Below are 18,681 nucleotides of genomic sequence, written 5' to 3'. Positions count from 1 at the left end.
TCCCAAGTGCACGTCGTCGCGCGCGACACGAGAGTTTGCACGAGTGTTTTTCGTGCAACGCGGCCCAACTCTTGCAGTTTTCACTTTAGGAAGAAGGATTTTTTTCACATTGCCAATGAGGAGGATATGTGATAACTTAAAGGTAATTATGAAAAGTTCGCGGAAACAAATTGACTTTTTTCAATGTCGAGGCACATTGCAACATTTGAGTTTCTTTCCTTAGGACATGCTGCAATCAGACCAGGTAAAAATACTTCCTCAAACTGTGAAAATGAATCATATCGGGATATCATTCTATGTAAAATTGAAAAAAAAAAAGTTGTATGATAACCAGTGGTAGATCCAGACCTTGAGCTAAGCGGGGGGAGGCGGCGGTTTTTCGTCGCTTAACCTGCCGGCTTTTCTTCCTTCTGCGATTCTTTGTTTGTTTTTTTTTTTTTTCTACCCAAAATGGGGGAATGGGGGGGGGGGGCTAGACGAGCCTCCCCTGGCCCCTCCCCTAGATCCGTCACCAGTAACGTGTTCTTAAGTTGAGTCTTCACTGAAGAAGATCTAAAAATCACGAATAAAAGCATTGGTACACATTGTTAACACATACATGATGCATGTTTGGAGTCAGTGCGTTTGTATTGCCTGCATTGCATCAGTACAGCGGGCTTTGTAACCATGGTTACAAGCCTCGAAGAGACACAAGAAGGTCTTTGCTGCCGGTAACTTAGCAGTTCCAAGGACTTTCTCTCGCTTTTGTCGTCAAAAATGGACTCTGAATATCTCAAAAAACACGTCGGAAAAGCTCTTGCTTCTGGTTTAGCTGAAATAGCGGAGAAAAGACCTGTAGATCCCATTGAATATTTAGCTCACTGGCTACGAAAATACGTTGAAAATGAAGAGTTTGCAAAGAAGGTATTATTTGTGGCAAATTTGGTTTTATTTATTGTTTCACAGTCTGTATCTACTACTGTTATATTTTGACCCTATGAAAATAGTCATAGTTGTTTCAGACGGAAACAGGACGTTTTTAATCCCTTCAGTAATACAAAAAAATGGCGAAAGTTATTACTTAAACGTTGTGTAAAATATTGACTTCAGTTTGGGAAGAATTAAGAAATGTTTTGGCGACATGTGTTTGTATGAAGAAGTTTGTCATTGCTTTGGTTGCAAATACGGAATACGAACAACTATGTGATGATATTTTAAGTTAACTGGTAAACTTGAGATCCTTGTTCCCAAATTTTTTGGTCCTGTAGATAAGGAGCTAAGAAAAATTGTTTTTTTTTTCCTTGGTGTATTATGTTTGTAGGAACTAGAAGAAAAAAAGGCTCTTGAGAAAGAGAGACAAGAAGCTGAAGAGGAGCTTATTAGAGAACAGAAACGGAGAGAGGAAGCTGAATTGATTGCACGGCAAGAAGCGTTTGAGAAGGCTGCCAATGAGGAGATTGTGCTTGATCAAACACCAAGGCCGATTCCACCAGAAGTCACTGGGACATTGGCTCCTGTTGCAGAGGGAGATGAAGTAGAAGGTGAGTAAAGGCAAAGGAATACAATGTTGAAAAATGTAGAGTGACTATTTATTGAAGACTGTGACATTAAAACTTCTCTCTTGCCAATTTTCATCAGGTAGTGAGGCTGAATGAGTATGCAGTATTATTTGTACAATGTATTTGTAGCTGTGAAGTATCATCATTCAAGTGTCTCAAAATCCGGTGAAGACAAGCAGTATAGCTGATAAAACATCATGAAAATAAAGTAAATGCTGTGAGGTATAATTATTCAAACTCAATTTGCTGGACAGAAAATAATAGTGCAGCAGTTATTTAAATGACCTTTTACCTCATTACAAAATTATGTTTTGTCTTTTTCTGTAGTAACAATAGTAAGACTCTAACTTGAACTGAGTGGAGTGCAATTTGGGCTGAAATCATATGCGTCATTCCAAAATTGAACGAGCGCGCGGCGCGAGTTCAATTTGAAATCACAAGTATGATTTCAGACCAAAATTGCACAACACGAGGTTCAATTACCACTTTATTACATCCATTTTGAAATTGCCCAAATACAGGACTTAGTCAGTTCAAATATTTTATTAATACAATACTGAGCTGGTTTGAAATTAAATTCATCCATTTTTTGGGAGGAAAAAATAAGAGTTTTGGAAACAAAAGTTGCAAAATTTGCCATATGATACTCCATGTCTTTCATCTTCCTGCAATATGATCGGTTACTTTAAACAAGCCTTGAAGTCTGATTGGTTGTTTTGTTTTTAGTGTAGCCTCCTCATTGGCTGGGGAAAAGATGCGATTTAAAGCAAAAAATGGTGCAATTTGTTAATAAATCACACCAATTAGAGCCAATCAGATTACAGGGACCATCAGTGATTTCAAAATGGGTGTAATAAATAGGAATATTGTTTGAAGAGTTCTTTTTTTCTGGGCTTTGCCTAATCCTTTAACCCTCTAACTCCCAGTGGTGATGAACATGAAACTTCTCCTAGTAATATCCATACATTATTCAGCAAACAGGTGATGAGAATATTCAAACTTATCGGGTAGAAGCTGCTATCTAGATCTTGCACCAAGTTCTCATAACTAATTTACAAGGAAATCTGTAGCAGCTAGAGGGGAGAATTAACAATCAGATCTTGGGAGTTAAAGGGTTAACCTTACCAGCATAGTTGCCAAAAAGTTAGTAAGTGTAACACATCAAGTTGCCCAAAAGTCATCTCATCCAAAGTCATGTCTCCCAAAACTAGAGTTTATCTTGATTTAACTCCAAATTCTCCTAACTAAAATATTAGAAAATATATAATGGCTCGAAGGGAGAATAAATAATTAGATAATTTCCTAATAAAGCATCTAAGTATTTAAATCAGAATAGGGATCCAATAAAAACTTGCTGTATTACTCAAACTTTGAATCTCTATCAACTGATAAGTCAATACAGAATAAAAAATGTTAATCATTTGATTTAAGTTGTTAATTTCTAACAATTAAACTGTGACTGTGATACTAAGATTTTCTGTTTTATTTGTAATGCAGCTGGTCAAAGGAAGCCAGAAAATGAATAACTCAGATGCATGCTTCAAATAATAACCAACAACTGCAGATGTCTTCACCATCATTGATATCGTTTTGAAAGTTTTCCCTTTGAGATAGTTTAATTTCAAACATTTTTAATGATTGTTTTGTTCTTAACATTACATGTTACAAAAATTTTTAAAGATTTTATGATTGTAACTATCATTTATTATATTCTGAAACTGTTAAATACTGATAACATAAAGTTATTCCTCAATTCAAATTTTACTGGAGAGTTTTAATGCAATTTATTAGAGAAATATTCATTGAAGATGATAATTATGGAAATTATGCAAATAATGTAGATTCATAAATTATGAAATATATAATTTTAAATTCACTCTACATTGATAAACTTAAAGGTTAGATATTGGCTCTTTGACCCAAATGTTATCATGATAAACTATTGATCAGAGAGCTTTATAACAGTTAAAGTTTGTTCAGTGACATGTTACTTTTTTTTTCAAGAGAACAATTTCATATTCGTGCAAAGTGAAGTGTCTGAGATGAGAAATAAAATGATCTGAAGTGCCTATACTAGACTGTACAAATTAAACTTTCTTAATGACTTGTAACTTGGATTGATGGCCTTCTTAAGAGAAGCCATTTGCTACAATCTCATCAAGCAAGAAACACCTAGCTTGCAATTTGATGCAAATTAGTTGGAAATTCAATAAATGAATGCATGTTGGATTTACCTAATGTATAACATTTCTGTTTTGAACTCTGTTCTGAACTCCTTTCTTTTCCTTGCTTTTTCTGTTGGTTTTTTTTGTTTTGTTTTGGTTGTTTACCTTAGATTTCTTTTCTTTTCTTTCCTTGGATTTCTTAATTTACCACCACTGGGTCAATGTATTTTTTAAAATTCAATTTGAGGTATTCTTCAGGCTATAGAGACAATGTAGACAAGCCTTCTTTCTGAAACAATTTTTCTGTATTTCTTGTGCTTAAGCTTTGACAAAAAGGGAAGGGTCTCCAAAGGAAGCATGCAGTTTGCAGGCAAAGTTTAAGTACTCACCTTAGAAGTGCTTCAGGCATTACTGGAATGTTTCATCAGAGAGAAAAATAGTACATGTCAGAGTATCACATGAGCAGAATTTATTTAAGTATAAGATCTCTTTAAATCCCTGTGGAGTGTGGGAAAACAGAGGTGGTTCTTTAAAATCTTAAGGAGTAAGGTCCGTAATGTAGATGCAGTCTCTTTGTCATATTCATATCCTCTCTTCTTGGTGGTTAACACTGTCCCCCCTCCCTCCTTCCCTTTCTTCATTTCTCTTTATGCTAACACCACTCCAGGGATATAAAAAGTCATGATGAAATTTGAAAATTTAAATTTCTCTGTTTAATCAATCAAACAAATAGATCAAGACAATAAAGCAGAAGAGGCAGAGAAGACTACTGAGGAAGCTGCACCAACTGGTGAAGGTGAAGGTGGCGAGGCTGCTGCAGCTTCTGCTGAGAAGACTGATGAGGCAGCAAAGCCAGAGGGAGAGGAAAAGAAGGAAGGGGAGGGGGAGGAGCTGGCAAAGGAGACAGAGGGGGAGGAAAAGCCTACAGAAGGAGAGACAAAGGAGGGGGAAGGGGAAGTGGAGCAAGCAGGAGAGAAGCAAGAGGGGGAAGCAGCTGAGGATGAAAAAAAAGAGGGAGAAGCAGCGGAAGATGAGAAAAAAGAGGATCAACCTGAAACAGAAGGTGAGTCAAATGGAGGAAAAAATTGATTCATCATCATCATCATCACTTTATTTGGTAATGCAGGTTACAAATTGGCATGTTTTTTAATGGCTCTCTAAAGCTGCAACCCTTGTCAAGTTTTATCGAAACACCCACTCTCTTTTCTCCCTTGGGAAAAGTTGAAATATGGCAAGAATCTTAATGAGGATTGTGGTTCACTTCTCATTTTCAAGTCCCTTTTTATATTAATAGAGAAACATTTTTCTGGTCAAGATATCTTATCTTTGCCATCCATGTTTTCTTCAGCAGCAGAGCCAGCACCTGCAAATAAAGGGGATGAAACAACAGATGCAGAACCAGAACCAGCACCAGCTGCTGAAGAACAGGCGGACCCTGCAGCTCAAACAGAAGAACCTGAAGTGCCTCAGGAATAAGAATTGTGTAAATTAATATATTAAATTTAATATTTTAGTTTTATTTTTCAATACCATGTATGTTCATTTTTGTAAATATCTGCTTGCATTTTTATAATCTCTGTTAGTAACAGTTGGTATTATACTTTTCCAGCATATTGCACAACGTTTATGACTGTATTAGGATTGCATAACAATTCAAACGAGAGTTCACCTTGAAAAAAAGAAACAGTTCAGTTGAGTTTAGTAAACAGACAAATGTAAATTTAAATAAATAGTTTGCATCATGTTATAGCAAGATATTTGTCATTTTAAGGGTGCTTAAGGAAAGGAATGTTGTATTTTTTTAGGAGCAAAAGTGAAAGAAAATCAAGAGTACATTTTATGAGTTAAGCTAAGAAAATGACATTGAAGAAGACTTGACCTTTAATATGTTAAGGGTTAAGTTCCATTCAAGTTTGATATAGGAAATTAACTAAAAGATTTGTTAATCAATAAATCTATTTAAGCTATTTCCGATAACAATTTTCTGAGCAAGACAAAATGTCTGCACAGGAGAACATTACAAGTAAGTCTGCACATGTTTACTTAGATTCCCTTTAAGGAACGATCTTTGAATTTTTTTTTCTTGGAGGATTCGTTTTGATTGACCAATGCTCTCAATTAGAGAAAAAAAGTGGAAAAAAACAAAAACGAGGAGAGACAGATGGTAAACTCACGGGTGTACCATACATCTCAGTCACCGTCCTTCTTAACGTCCCGACCCTCTGCCACGGTCTGCGGACCTATCTGTTTTGACTAGGGCCTGGTGCCGAATTTACAATTCTGCGATCTAAGCCAACGCGACAAAGTGCATCATCAAAATTTGTACAGTAGACATGTAATCTTGTACCCATTGGAGGCCTTTTCACCAGAATTATGGATATTGCCGAGGTAGCTGTGGTGTTAAATGGTACTCAGGTAAGGACTGAAATTTATTTACCGGCGATCTTCGCAGTAACAGCAGTTTGGCACTAGATATCAGCGGAGTATAGTTATATAATGGTTGCATCACGCTTCCTTCCCGAATTGCTGTCTGTGTTCGCTGATTTATTTTATAATTCGCGGTCGATTCATTGTGCATGGTTAAGTTTTCATCATGGTTTTCTTATTCGCTTCTTATTTTTAAGCTTTGATGAATAATTTTTTTTTTCGCTGCTGAAAAGTCGCTGACTACGTGAATTCAATTCGCTCAAACAAGTTCCGGCTGTGCACATTCCTCCTGTTAAACTTACCCAGCACTATCACATTCAGCTGAGTTTTTGAACAATGTCTCACTCTTTTGCAATTTTGAAGGGTATTAGAGAGAACATTAGTTGAATTAGTACGGCTATATATGAAGCTGTTCTCCAATTAATAATGATAATCGGACTGCCGCGATGCGGGAGTCTGATTTTATTAATCATGAGTATGATTACAGACATAATTGGACGACACGAAGTCCTGTTACCAATTAATCAAAACTATAACAGAATGTGAGAAAGAAACTAGACATCGGTTATACGTTTTCATTAAAAAAAAACAACAACAACAACAACATGAGCTCGGCGAAATGCGAGACAATAGCGCACGCATATGACGCGTTCTGTCCACTTACACAGGTATGACGTGTGAACTGTCTCTTTAACTGTCCTATTATACCTTCCAATTTCAAGTATGATGCGTACACTGTCCTATTAGTGCTGAAATCGGGCTGGTGAGAACCAATTATGTTCGAGAATTTTGTTATAGTTTTGATTACATCTTGAATGCACACTTCAGACCACCAAGTGTTAGTTAATTTTGAAGGGTTTTAACCCTGTAACTCCCAAGATCTGATTGTTAATTCTCTCCTAGAGCTGCTACAAATTTCTTTCTTAATCATAACCATTACAAATTCCTTAATTTTTACTGGTGCCTTTGCAGCTTCATTTTTCACGAATCATTGTTTACAGTTGTAATCAGACAGTGTAATTGGACAGTTGGCTGTACTCAGACACTTGTAATTGGACAGTTGAAGCAGCCAATCATTCTAGGTCCACTCAGCCAAATCCACCAATCACAGAATCGATCACAATAACAATAGCAACAACCACTTATCCAAAGAAAACTAGGCAATTTCCAAAATGGAGGAATTTTTTAATGAGAGACATTATCTCCACTGGAGATATATATTCTAGATGTATTTGTTTTTTGGGAAATTGAAATGGTTATGATTAATTGTGAGAAACAAATTGGACTCCTGCTTCACAGTTATCCAATTTTGTAAATCACTTGTATGATTAGAGACCAAATTGGACTCCAGTTGGTCCTATCACCATGATTATAAATTGATTACAAGAAATTTGGTGTGAATATGAAGCTGATCTTCACAGTAATAAACACTTCCTGAGCAGTGCTGAAAATAAGACCTGAAAAAATTTTCATGCCTGTACAGCACGTGATTTGAATGCATGACCTCTGCGATACCGGTTTTTTTTTCTTTTTTCAGGCCTTATTTTCAATACTGCTCAGGTAGTGTTCATTACAGCAAAGATCACTTTAATATTCATGTCTTTATCTGCAGTTCACATATATGATTTTCACAGTCATTTATTCATCACTTAACGGGTTTATTTGGAAACAACATAATGACCAACTGCCAGTTGGCTTGTTAGCTCAGTTGGTCAAATCCCATACGGGCCTAAATTTTTTTCAGACCTTATTTTCACTAATGCTCAGGCAGTGTTCATTGCTGCAAAGATCACCTTCACATTCAAGTCTTTATCCACAGTTCTCATATGTGATTTTCACATATTCACAGTTAAGAAATTTGTTATTAGGTCAAGCTAACAACTTCTTCTAGAAAAGTTTGAGTATTCACACTGCCTGTTTGCTGCACAATGAATGGATAATGTTACTTGTTGAATAAACAATGAATGGCAAAGTTACTTGTTAATCACTTCTGGGAGTTGAAGGGTTAAACATTCGATGCTATGTTGCAATATTTTAGTAAATATTAAAACTTGATATTGAAGCTTACAAGTGAAGAAAGGATGTGTTTACTCCACAAAATTCAACCGAGATGTTGAGATACATCTTTCATTTTGAGCAAAATTTACAAGTATCATCTGATATGACAGTGAATAAAGAGGGCAAGTTTCTAAAGAATTTGTGGTGCAGCATCGATGAGGGGTATTACAAGATACAGTTGAACCTGTATTTAACAGTCACCTGCAGGGAATGGCAGGGTGACTGCTTAACCCTTTAACTCCCAAGATTTCATGAGTAATTCCCCTTACTATCTCCCATACAATTTATGCAATGTTAGTTTGGAGAATTTGGAATTGGATCAACCAATAATCCTTTAATTGATATTTTTCTGTATTCTCATCACTTGTCTGCTTGATATTGTACTGATGATGTAGGGAGAAATTCTGTTTAGGATGTACACATCTCGCTTAACCCTTTAACTCCCATGAGTGACCAAGACAGAAATTCTCCTTACAATATCAATACTATATTAAGCAGACAAGTGATGAGAAAAAAGAAAAATATCAATTAGGGGATTATTAGTTGATCCAATATCAAATTCTCCAAGTAACATTACAAGAACTGTATGGTAGACAGAAAGGAGAATTACTAATGAGATCTTGGGAGTTAAAGAGTTAAATATACTACTTACTTTGACTTTTATTTTATCAACTCAGTTTATAAAACCAAGTTATCAGACAAGAAATGGAATGGTTTTATTTTGATTAATTTTTTTGTTGAATTTTCCAATGTCATTCACAAGTGATCCTGTTAATCCATCAGCAGATCCATCATCAACTGATCTACATGTTGCAATCAATCAGTTTATTAGTCATTTCTATTCATTCTACCTATACATCTATACAATACTTGCAGTATGAACACAATCTTTTTTGTTTCAATAGTTATCATTTGTTGGCCAAGAGGCAGAGAGCATACCAGGGATTATTGGAAGGAAATATGGGAAGGTTACTACAAGATTGGATTTGAGCTACAACCAGCTAAGGTAAAGATATTTACCCTTATATCAGATTTACAGTGAAACCAAGAGGTTACTGCATTCGATTCTCTGACATACGGTTCCATGTGCTTTGCGTGCTGCAACTAGTCAAACTACCCTGATGTTCTTGCTGTGTTCATTTGTATAAATTCAGCTCATTTCGAATTTGTGCTGCTTGTCTCAGGGGAAAAAAATCACCTCACAAAGTCAAAGTTTTTTACCAGAATTTTTATTGTTGTATTCATTGTGATTAACTTGTTCAAAATTGGTGTTAGCCCTTTACACCCTAACATCAGTATGCATATTCTCCATACTGTTTACTAGACATTTCCTAAGGTGCTGACGAGGAGAAATTGGTTAACAATCATGAGCTTCTTTTTATTCTTTGCAATTCAAGGGTAATATTGTAGAGAAAAATCAGATGCTAAGATGCTAGTCAACCTCAGGGTGAAATATTAAATGTTACCTTGATACACTTTTTGCTTTCTCCACAGATCACTCAATGGCCTGTACAGTTTTGAAAAACTGGAGGAACTAATCCTTGACAACAACCAGCTTGGAGATGATATGGATTTTCCTGAAATGCCCCATGTACACACACTAACGTTAAACAAAAACAAAATATCCTTTTAACCCTGTTTGGGTTATCAATTTGTTTATTAAGGAATAATGCTATGGGAGGGAGGGGGGGGGGGAGGTTAACCTGCAATGGTATAGTATTCTGACCAGGGAGGGAAGGAGGCAAAATTCCAATTCACTTCATTTTACCCTAACCAGGTGAAGCTTAATTGATTCTCTGACCCATAAACAGCTTAACCCTTCACACACCAATATTGATATACAGATTTTCCATAATTTTCTCTATACGTTTTTAAGGGTGCTGACAAGGAGAATTTGTCTAACAACCAAGAGCTTTTTACATTGGTGATGGATTCCTTCATTCTGGTGACCTGAACGCTTTAACCCCTTAGACTGACTAATATCTAATTTCTCCTAACAACATCTCCCCTGAATCAAACATTAAGATCCTGAGAATAAAGGAGATGATCACCAAGGAAAGAAGCTCTTGATTGTTGAACAAATTCTCCTTGTCAGAACCCTAAGAAATGTCTAGGGAGTAGTATAGAGAATATGCATACTGATGTTAGGGAGTAAAGGGTTAATGTGTGATTCAGGGGTGATATTTTAAGGTGGAATTAGATGGTATTCACTCTTGGGAGTCAAAAGGTGAATGATTTATGATTTGCATTCTGAAACGATAAAATGCCACCTGAATTCAAGAGTCAGGTGAAAATTCCCCAAACTACATCAGTTTTGGCACATGAATGGTCTGCACAGTTTAGATCACTCTGTTTCAAGGCTTCAGTTAATGGAAGGGAAGAAAGGAGAATATGAACAGCAAACAGCAGCTGGATTTGTCAGGGAAATAGCTGCAGAACCTTACCATTTTTCATGCATCCACTTTTCCACTTGTTCCCTTAATTAAGAGCCTGTCACAGCCTAATTTTAGATCATCTCAACAGAGCGATAAGACGAAGTCATTTATTGCAGATCACAATTTTTCCTTAATGTCAACACATAGTCAGTCTAGATGTAATTTTGGATAAGCTCTCCAAGAATCTACCCTCACTGAAATACCTGAGCATGCTGAGTAACCAGGCTTGTCCAAATGAACTGTCCTTTTCACACAGAGACGAGGAAGATTACCAGCGATACAGGTACGTAAACGCAAAGGGTATTTTATCAGGGAATATGATCCTTGGTCGGCTAAGAGTGATACGTCCAAGTCCATAGAAACGGTTTTTTCGAGTAAAGCAATTTAGAAGTAATTTAGCTTTACCACTGAGCCTCGGAGACTCTACGGTGAGCGCGGTCTATTGCGAAGTTCTTATGACACGCGTCCTACAATTCATTATAACAAGAATCTTTTTTAATGTTTTTTTCATCAGATATTATGTCCTCTACCGCCTGCCAAAGCTAACCTTCCTTGATTCAAGACCTGTTAAACAGGATGAGAGAGATGAGGCTCAACGAGTTGGTGCTCACATGAAGATTATGGCCCCCTCTGACGAAGACCTGATTAGTAACGTGAGTTCCAAACATAAACAGCTCTTTTCTTTCAGAGAGACACTTCAGTAAAGAGTGTCCTTTGTTATTCCGCCCCCAACCCCTCCCCCCCCCCCCAAATACCTAAGGGTTTTCAAAACTGAGTCATCGATGGCTTGTGAGTAGGCTCTCCTCGTTAGAACTTCGGCGGGAAAGTACGAGGCCTTGAGTGACGTAAGCCCGTGAAAGGTCAGCATTTGGTCTAGCAATGATAATTATTAGTGCCATACCCCTGGCAAACCTCTACCCGACTCGTCCCAAATCTTCCCGCGAGCGAAGAAATGCGTGACCAGCAGCGCTGGTAATGAGGGCGTGCTCCAAAGTTAGTTTATGGAACCTCTATCGTTTGAGTTCTAGGTATCATATCAGCAAAAGACAACAAAGGTGAAAATGAATTATTAAAATGTTACGGTTTCTCTCATATCTTCGCAGCGACGAATTCCCCGACAATCAGACTAGGAAAAGTAACTAGCAATCCGCAGAGAAAAGTTGCAGCGAATGGAAGGAACATTTAGTAAAATCTTCCTTCCCGCGACCGACTTTTTCACCGAAATGAGTCGTAGAAATTCAAATTGGTTGGAATTTATGCATGCATAGCAACAAAATTTGGAAGTAGTTCTCTCGAAGTAGGTTAGTGACCCGTGGCATCGTGTGCTCCTCGATACATAATATAGGGTGCTAGAGCCACAGAAACGTCTATCTCTCGTGTGACTGGGGCTTGGAGACGACTGTCATTTCAGACTAGTGTCTAGGCCTTTATTCTTCGATGTTTAAGCTGAATCTTCTTCCATTCACAGAATAAATCTTGTCATCTTTTTGTCGACAGACTGCTGATTCGCTGGAAAGCACGGAATCCTTAAAATACACCCCGCTACCGAGCAATTCAATCACTGCAGGAGATCATAAAGGCACATTTGGACGTTGCCGATACGTCTACTACGGAAAACAATCGGAAGGCAACAGATTTATAAGAAACAACGAGCTTTAAGAAATGGTAAAATTTATTATTGAATTTGTTAAGTTTTTGTATATGTGACACCTAGTCATGAATTATGGGACGAAAAAATTTTCACGGACAAATTGAGCTTGCGAGAGATGCGCCGGCGAGCAGGCCCGCCACAAATTTGTGCGGTTGGCCGCCAGCGTTTCTTCGCCAGAGGGAAATTACGAGGCCTTGAGCCACGCGAAGCGGTTTACTTCTCCCTGACTCGTCTCAAATCTTCCCGCGGGCGGAGATACGCGCATCCTGTAGCGCTGAACATGACGGCCTGCTCGAAGCCTAGCGAGAAATTTACCTCGTGATCAATCTCGAATGCGTTCAATCTCTTTTTAGGCTTTCGGGCAAAAAAATACCACTGGAACGAGTACAAAGAATCTGGCCCCTTTTTAGGGGAAGCAGACCTACTGGTTTCCAAAGCAAATTTGAACTTCAATCAAAATAGCACTTCTTTTTTTAAAAAAATATTTTATTGAACAAAATTGATTGGGAAGGAAGCAGTGTCTTATTATGTTTGAAGGAAGTTCGCAAGCCAGACGCTGGCGTCTTATGACTTACCATTTTTTATCAGTGATGTTTGCTTTATAATTTGTTTTAGATATTGTTGTACGCACTCAAATTTACTGGTGATGCAGAGTTTTACCGTTTTGCAGTTTTTAAAATACATTAAGGAAGTTAGTAGAGTTTTATTGTTAGAGCGCTTTTCCGTTTTGCGTCGTTAAACCAAAATTTAAGTTACCACATCGGCCAATCAGAGGAGAGGAAAATACCTTTAAGAGCCAATGAGAACTCAAAATCAAACTAAGCAAACTGCTTAAAGCGCGGGAAAACGCGGGCGACCAAGTCGTGATTGGTTTCAGTTTTGCATCTGATTGGTCATGAGGGTGGTGCGAGTTTTCTGGACCAATCAGGGTGAAGAAAAGCAAAACCAAAGTAACCAGATTACTTTCGACAGTCAATTGAAAGTCGCTCTATTTATATACAGGTGTTTTTGTACAAAGTAACCTTTTGTGAAACACTTTAGAATATATGTCAAAACGACATTTTATTCTGAAATTCTAACAATAAACCCGTATTATTTTGCTCAACTTTCCTTCGTAATCGGAAAGGTTTTTTTTCTTAATATTATTTTAAGGGAAAGAAAGAATTATTTAATGTACAAGTCGAACTTCTGTTTTAGTCTGAAAAGTGTATGAAGAATGCCTTAACGTCGAAAACTGAAGTTCCCTTTTTTCGATTGTCATGACTATTTTTTTGGAGCGATTTTAACTTTTTATCTATAGTAAGCTTAACTAAATGCGATGACGTCGAGAAAGACTTTGGAAATCCTGATTAGGATAGATAAAAATAAATACACAAAGTAAAATGTAATAAAAACTATTGCGTGGTAATGATACTGTTTACGATGCAAGTTACTTCAATTTTTAAACTAAGAGTCTGATAATTCATTCAGACAAAAAAAACTTCGTCTTTGAAAAGTTCAGTTTTCTCGTATAAGTCCTCTTGTTCAAAATCTGGAATATTAATATTTGCAACCCGCGTGGAGTGTTGTTGAAACACCGCGCTCTCCTTTTAATACTGAGTTTTATTTCAGGCGGTCCGGTTTTCCTGTTGCCAACCCTACTGAGGGGGGAGGGGGAAGGGGAAATGTTTTAACAATCTTGACAGGGATTATACATACTATGTTAGCTTCAATTAAGTTGATACGGAAAATGTGTTCTGGAAAACCTCTGGTCCGATATATTGCGCCAAATAAATTAGAAACCGAGCTTGCACAAAAGGAACACGATGATAATTTTTCGCTCCGCGCCGATAAAGGATAAACATTTTTGCTTTAATACATACTCCTACCGCGATTATTAGCGACAGAGAAGGCTTGACTGCATCAATGATCCTTGAGCATGCACGCAATATGGAACTGTCTTATCCCCACCAAAGTGACGTGAGCGTTTTCGAAGAAAAGTTATATATGAAAAAAAAATTAGTCTCCTTAAAGATCTTTTGTGGGAAGGTCTATTTTAAAGAGCTATGTGGAAGCCAGCGGAAAGGCTACACTCTCGTTTACAATCGGTGTGACTATAGCGCATTACCGTAGTATTAAAGATGCCTTTTTCAACACTCGGATGATCACGCGTAAACACACACAAACCTTGTAATTATATACTGTAACTAACTGACAAGGCCACACATGCCTCTTTCCTATGACTAGTACACTTGATGGTGTGTAGTGTGTATATATCACTAATTTAACATGCTGAAGCCACTGTATCATAAAAAATGTACGTTGCTATGGTAGACATGGCTAAAACGTGGTACTCCTCTTGCCGAAGAATAACATGGAAGCTAGGCATGTGAGGTTGGGGGAACCAGCCTTATGACTTTTGCTCTACGAAGTCCTGTTACCAATTAATCAAAACTATGACAACATTTGAGAAAGAAACCAGACATCGGTTGTACGTTTTCATAAATAACAACAGGTAACACGGCGAAATGCGAGACAACAGCGCGCGCACATGACGCGTTCTGTCCACTTGAACAAACATGACGAGTTAACTGTCCCTTTAACTGTCCTATTACACTGTCCAATTACAAACGTGGCGCGTACACTGTCCCATTAGTGTTCAAAGCGGACTGGTGATGACCAATAACATTCGAGAATTTTGTTATAGTTTTGATCACATCAAATATATTTAGCCATATACAACTGTCTTTAACCCTTTCACTTCCGCGATCTAGATTTTTCATATCGTTTTAGTTAATTTGGTGATCTGTTGTATAATATCCCACCAGTTGACACCTTTGATAATTCTTTCACCTCTCGTGATCTTGCTCCTTAAGAATGTATTGATGATGTGAAGAGAAATTCATTATTGGTCACTCCTGGAAACGATAGGGTTAAAATCATCAAATTCATAAAAATAATAGTCCTTTGGGTCAGGAGCTGATCCCAAAAATGTCGAACAGGATGGAAGCAGTCAAAGAGGAAGGAGAATGGGCAAGCCGAATGAGGAATTTTAACAAAAATAACACAAAAACAATGCGTGAAGGCCTGTCATCCATGTATTTATATCACTGTCACGAAATATCAAATGAAGTATGAAAAATTATGCCGATTTGTTGATTTTGTTAGTCGGAACATCTTAGTACTCGAACATAAGCTTCATCGAAAATTTTATTTTTCATGAGCGTTTGATTAAGGAAAATCGAGGCTTCTGGTGCAGTGAAGTGACTTACCTTTGAGCAGAAGGGTACTTAGACTGCTCAGATGGCCTGTAATTTCGGTGAAGGCGTGACACGAGTTCCGCTTACAACTGAGATGGAGTAACAAAACAGGAGAAACAAAAGATAGTTGACTTGATGACAGCTTGCTTTGAAATACCTTTCCGGACCATCCTTGATCAAACTTTCAAATTAAGAAGAAAAGAAGGCAAAATTGATGACAACTTCCTCTGAAATTTTCGGTGTGACCACTGTTGATGAAACTTTCAACGGATGCTATGGGCGGCCGTCACCACCAAAAATACAAGGATGTCAAATAGATCAGCAAATACAAAGATGGTGTAAGGATCAGCTGCAGGATAGCATAGCTAATAAAGGAATGGCATGGCCAAATTATAGACAGTCTAGTTTTCCTTCGTGAAACAGAACACCCTAAACATGAATAGTTTAGCCAAATGAGAAACGGTCTAGTAGCCCATGTTGAGTTGGAACATGAGATTGTGAAATGGACTAGCTCAATAACGAATAGCTTGGCACTCATTTGCAATACAGTACTCAAACGGTGTAGCGTTGAGTTAAACGGCTCAGGGTAACGTCGAGTAGCACAGCGTACGCACAAACGGTGTAGCGTTGCGTCAAATGGCTCAGCTTAATGTAGAATGGTACAGCGTACATAAAAACAGTGTAGCGTTGTGTGAAATGGCTCAGCGTAATGTCGAATGGTACAGCGTACATACAAACAGAGTAGCGTTGCGTGAAGTGGCTTAGCATAATGTCGAATGGTACAGCGTACACACAAATGGTGTAGCGTTGCGTGAAATGGCTCAGCGTAATGTAGAATGGTACAGCGTAGACACAAATAGTGTAGCGTTAGGTCGAATAGCTTTGCAAAACATCAGACGCTCTATCTGAACATTAAATTGCTTAGTATTACTTGAAATATTTCGATGTTGTGGCGAATCGTCGTGGCGTGACGTGAAGGCTATGCCATTCCATTATTAGCTATGCTATCCTGCAGCTGATCCTTAAGCCATCTTTGTATTTGCTGATCTATACGACATTCTTGTATTTTTGGTGGTGACGGCCGCCAAGGCATCTCGCCGAAACCACCAAAAATACAAACCGCAAATGGAACAGCGATCTGCTGGGGGTATGACGTCATCGAATGTGAAGACTGACACGAAACCATTACATGGCGCAGTATAGTCTTCACTTCGCTTTGCCGTAAAGCAGAGCCAATTTGGTAAGTTTCTCCTCTTTTTTCACTGCTGATATTGCACTTATTCGTTGTCGTTCATGAAAGCGTCAATTAAAATAGCAACGAGACTGAATTCTACCACGATTTGCCGGCCTCCCGGTTTACCACAGTTTGCACGCGTTGGTGGGCCTGAACATGTTTATAGTATTAAGTAGTGTTATGACGTGCATTAAATGTCAATTGTCGAGCTCTCTTTTCTTTCTCCGACTCACGTTTACTTTTCAATGAGAGTCCAACTTTAACGGCTCTTTGAACATTGGAGGAGTACGTGAGAAGTTGAATATTGTGTGTGCCCTGGACGCTATGGTAAGAAAACTGCTACCCTGATCTGTTTTGACATTTTTCGATCAAAGTGATATCGGAATGCTTTAATTGGTGTGCCGGACGATAAGAGTAAGCTAAGAGAAGACATATTTATTATTTTAAAAAGGTGTACATTATATTGCTTTGTTTATTAATTTTTTCCTGGGTGCAGTGATAGTAAAAGTAATGCACCGTATTAAACTCCACTATTATTAAAATGTGCATTAAATGTCTATTGCCGAGCTCTCATTTCTTTTCTTTTCTGACTTGCGCTTACTTTTCAAAGGGAGTTTAACTTCAACGGTTCTTTGAACATTGCAAGAGTACGTGAGAAGTTGGATTTTGTGTGTGCCCTGGACGCCATGGTCACGCAACTCTAGTCAATATATCTAGTGTGTACTGAACTCAGTCTGTAGCAATAATAATAATAAAAATAATAATAATAATAATAATCACAAAAATTAATAGTTGAGGTACAGAAATGTAAAAATAAATAAAAATGTAAATAAATACGTCTACCGAAACAAACGATGAAACAGCAAGATGTCCTGTCAATTGTCTGAATTATGCAATAGTTTTTATTCAGCAAGTTGCGACTGTAACAGATCGAACGGTAAAACTCGACGTAGAGTTGGACAATTACCTACAACTACGTGCATTACGGTGTCCGCACTAGCCTTCCTTAATACGTGATGACTACGGAATGGGAAAGAGCACAGGGAAGATAAGTATGTATGCGCGCAAAACCAACTCAGAAAAAATATTACTCTGGCAAAAACTATTTTGGAACGCGAAAAAAACCCTTTAACTGTTTCCGGTCCAGACATGTAATCTACGTTTGATCGACAAAATAAAAATGGAACTTACTTTTAATTGACGCTTTCATGAACGACAACGAATAAGTGCAATATCAGCAGTGAAAAAAGAGGAGAAACTTACCAAATTGGCTCTGCTTTACGGCAAAGCGGAGTGAAGACTATACTGCGCCATGTAATGGTTTCGTGTCAGTCTTCACATTCGATGACGTCATACCCCCAGCAGATCGCTGTTCCATTTGCGGTTTGTATTTTTGGTGGTTTCGGCGAGATGCCTTGGCGGCCGTCACCACCAAAAATACAAGAATGTCGTATAGATCAGCAAATACAAAGATGGCTTAAGGATCAGCTGCAGGATAGCATAGCTAATAATGGAATGGCATAGCCTTCACGTCACGCCACGACGATTCGCCACAACATCGAAATATTTCAAGTAATACTAAGCAATTTAATGTTCAGATAGAGCGTCTGATGTTTTGCAAAGCTATTCGACCTAACGCTACACTATTTGTGTCTACGCTGTACCATTCTACATTACGCTGAGCCATTTCACGCAACGCTACACCATTTGTGTGTACGCTGTACCATTCGACATTATGCTAAGCCACTTCACGCAACGCTACTCTGTTTGTATGTACGCTGTACCATTCGACATTACGCTAAGCCATTTCACGCAACGCTACACTGTTTTTATGTACGCTGTACCATTCGACATTACGCTGAGCCATTTCACACAACGCTACACTGTTTTTATGTACGCTGTACCATTCGACATTACGCTGAGCCATTTCCCGC

The 18,681-nt window shown here is 38.0% G+C and overlaps 2 protein-coding genes and 2 long non-coding RNA genes across 7 annotated transcripts; 3 read left to right on the top strand and 1 right to left on the bottom strand.

Moving 5' to 3' along the window:
* Nucleotides 1–658: 658 nt before the first annotated feature.
* On the top strand, nt 659–5,670 carry LOC149053620 (uncharacterized). 3 transcript variants are annotated; one of them, XM_089209493.1, is made up of 4 exons: nt 659–903; nt 1,301–1,520; nt 4,437–4,766; nt 5,058–5,670. In XM_089209493.1, exons 1-4 carry the CDS (start codon nt 757–759, stop codon nt 5,177–5,179), a joined length of 819 nt encoding a protein of 272 aa, XP_089065619.1. In that variant the 5' UTR covers nt 659–756; the 3' UTR covers nt 5,180–5,670. The 3 variants fall into 3 exon arrangements, with proteins under 3 accessions (XP_089065619.1, XP_089065616.1, XP_089065613.1); XM_089209490.1 differs by having other exon boundaries at nt 5,055–5,670; XM_089209487.1 differs by having other exon boundaries at nt 5,052–5,670.
* Nucleotides 5,671–5,979: 309 nt separating this feature from the next.
* LOC113672479 (leucine-rich melanocyte differentiation-associated protein) lies at nt 5,980–13,687 on the top strand. Of its 2 annotated transcripts, none has more exons than XM_089209498.1 (6): nt 5,980–6,118; nt 9,094–9,194; nt 9,683–9,812; nt 10,770–10,906; nt 11,138–11,276; nt 12,121–13,687. In XM_089209498.1, the coding sequence occupies exons 1-6, from the start codon at nt 6,077–6,079 to the stop codon at nt 12,280–12,282; spliced, it is 711 nt and encodes a 236-aa protein (XP_089065624.1). In that variant the 5' UTR covers nt 5,980–6,076; the 3' UTR covers nt 12,283–13,687. The 2 variants fall into 2 exon arrangements, with proteins under 2 accessions (XP_089065624.1, XP_089065629.1); XM_089209503.1 differs by having other exon boundaries at nt 6,007–6,118; nt 9,683–10,642; nt 10,771–10,906.
* Nucleotides 13,688–14,425: 738 nt separating this feature from the next.
* On the bottom strand, nt 14,426–15,788 carry LOC149053619 (uncharacterized). Its single transcript, XR_016187698.1, has 2 exons — nt 15,526–15,788; nt 14,426–15,171 (listed from the first exon to the last, which is right to left on the bottom strand). It is a non-coding gene; the product is annotated as an uncharacterized LOC149053619 (long non-coding RNA).
* Nucleotides 15,789–16,585: 797 nt separating this feature from the next.
* On the top strand, nt 16,586–17,599 carry LOC149053618 (uncharacterized). The gene is made up of 2 exons (XR_016187696.1): nt 16,586–16,753; nt 17,358–17,599. It is a non-coding gene; the product is annotated as an uncharacterized LOC149053618 (long non-coding RNA).
* The last annotated feature ends 1,082 nt before the right edge of the window (nt 17,600–18,681 follow it).

The sequence above is a fragment of the Pocillopora damicornis genome, chromosome 1, assembly GCF_964200805.1.
Source record: "Pocillopora damicornis chromosome 1, jaPocDami1.2, whole genome shotgun sequence".
Taxonomy (NCBI): Eukaryota; Metazoa; Cnidaria; class Anthozoa; order Scleractinia; family Pocilloporidae; genus Pocillopora; species Pocillopora damicornis.
This window is presented reverse-complemented; position numbering and strand designations above follow the sequence as displayed.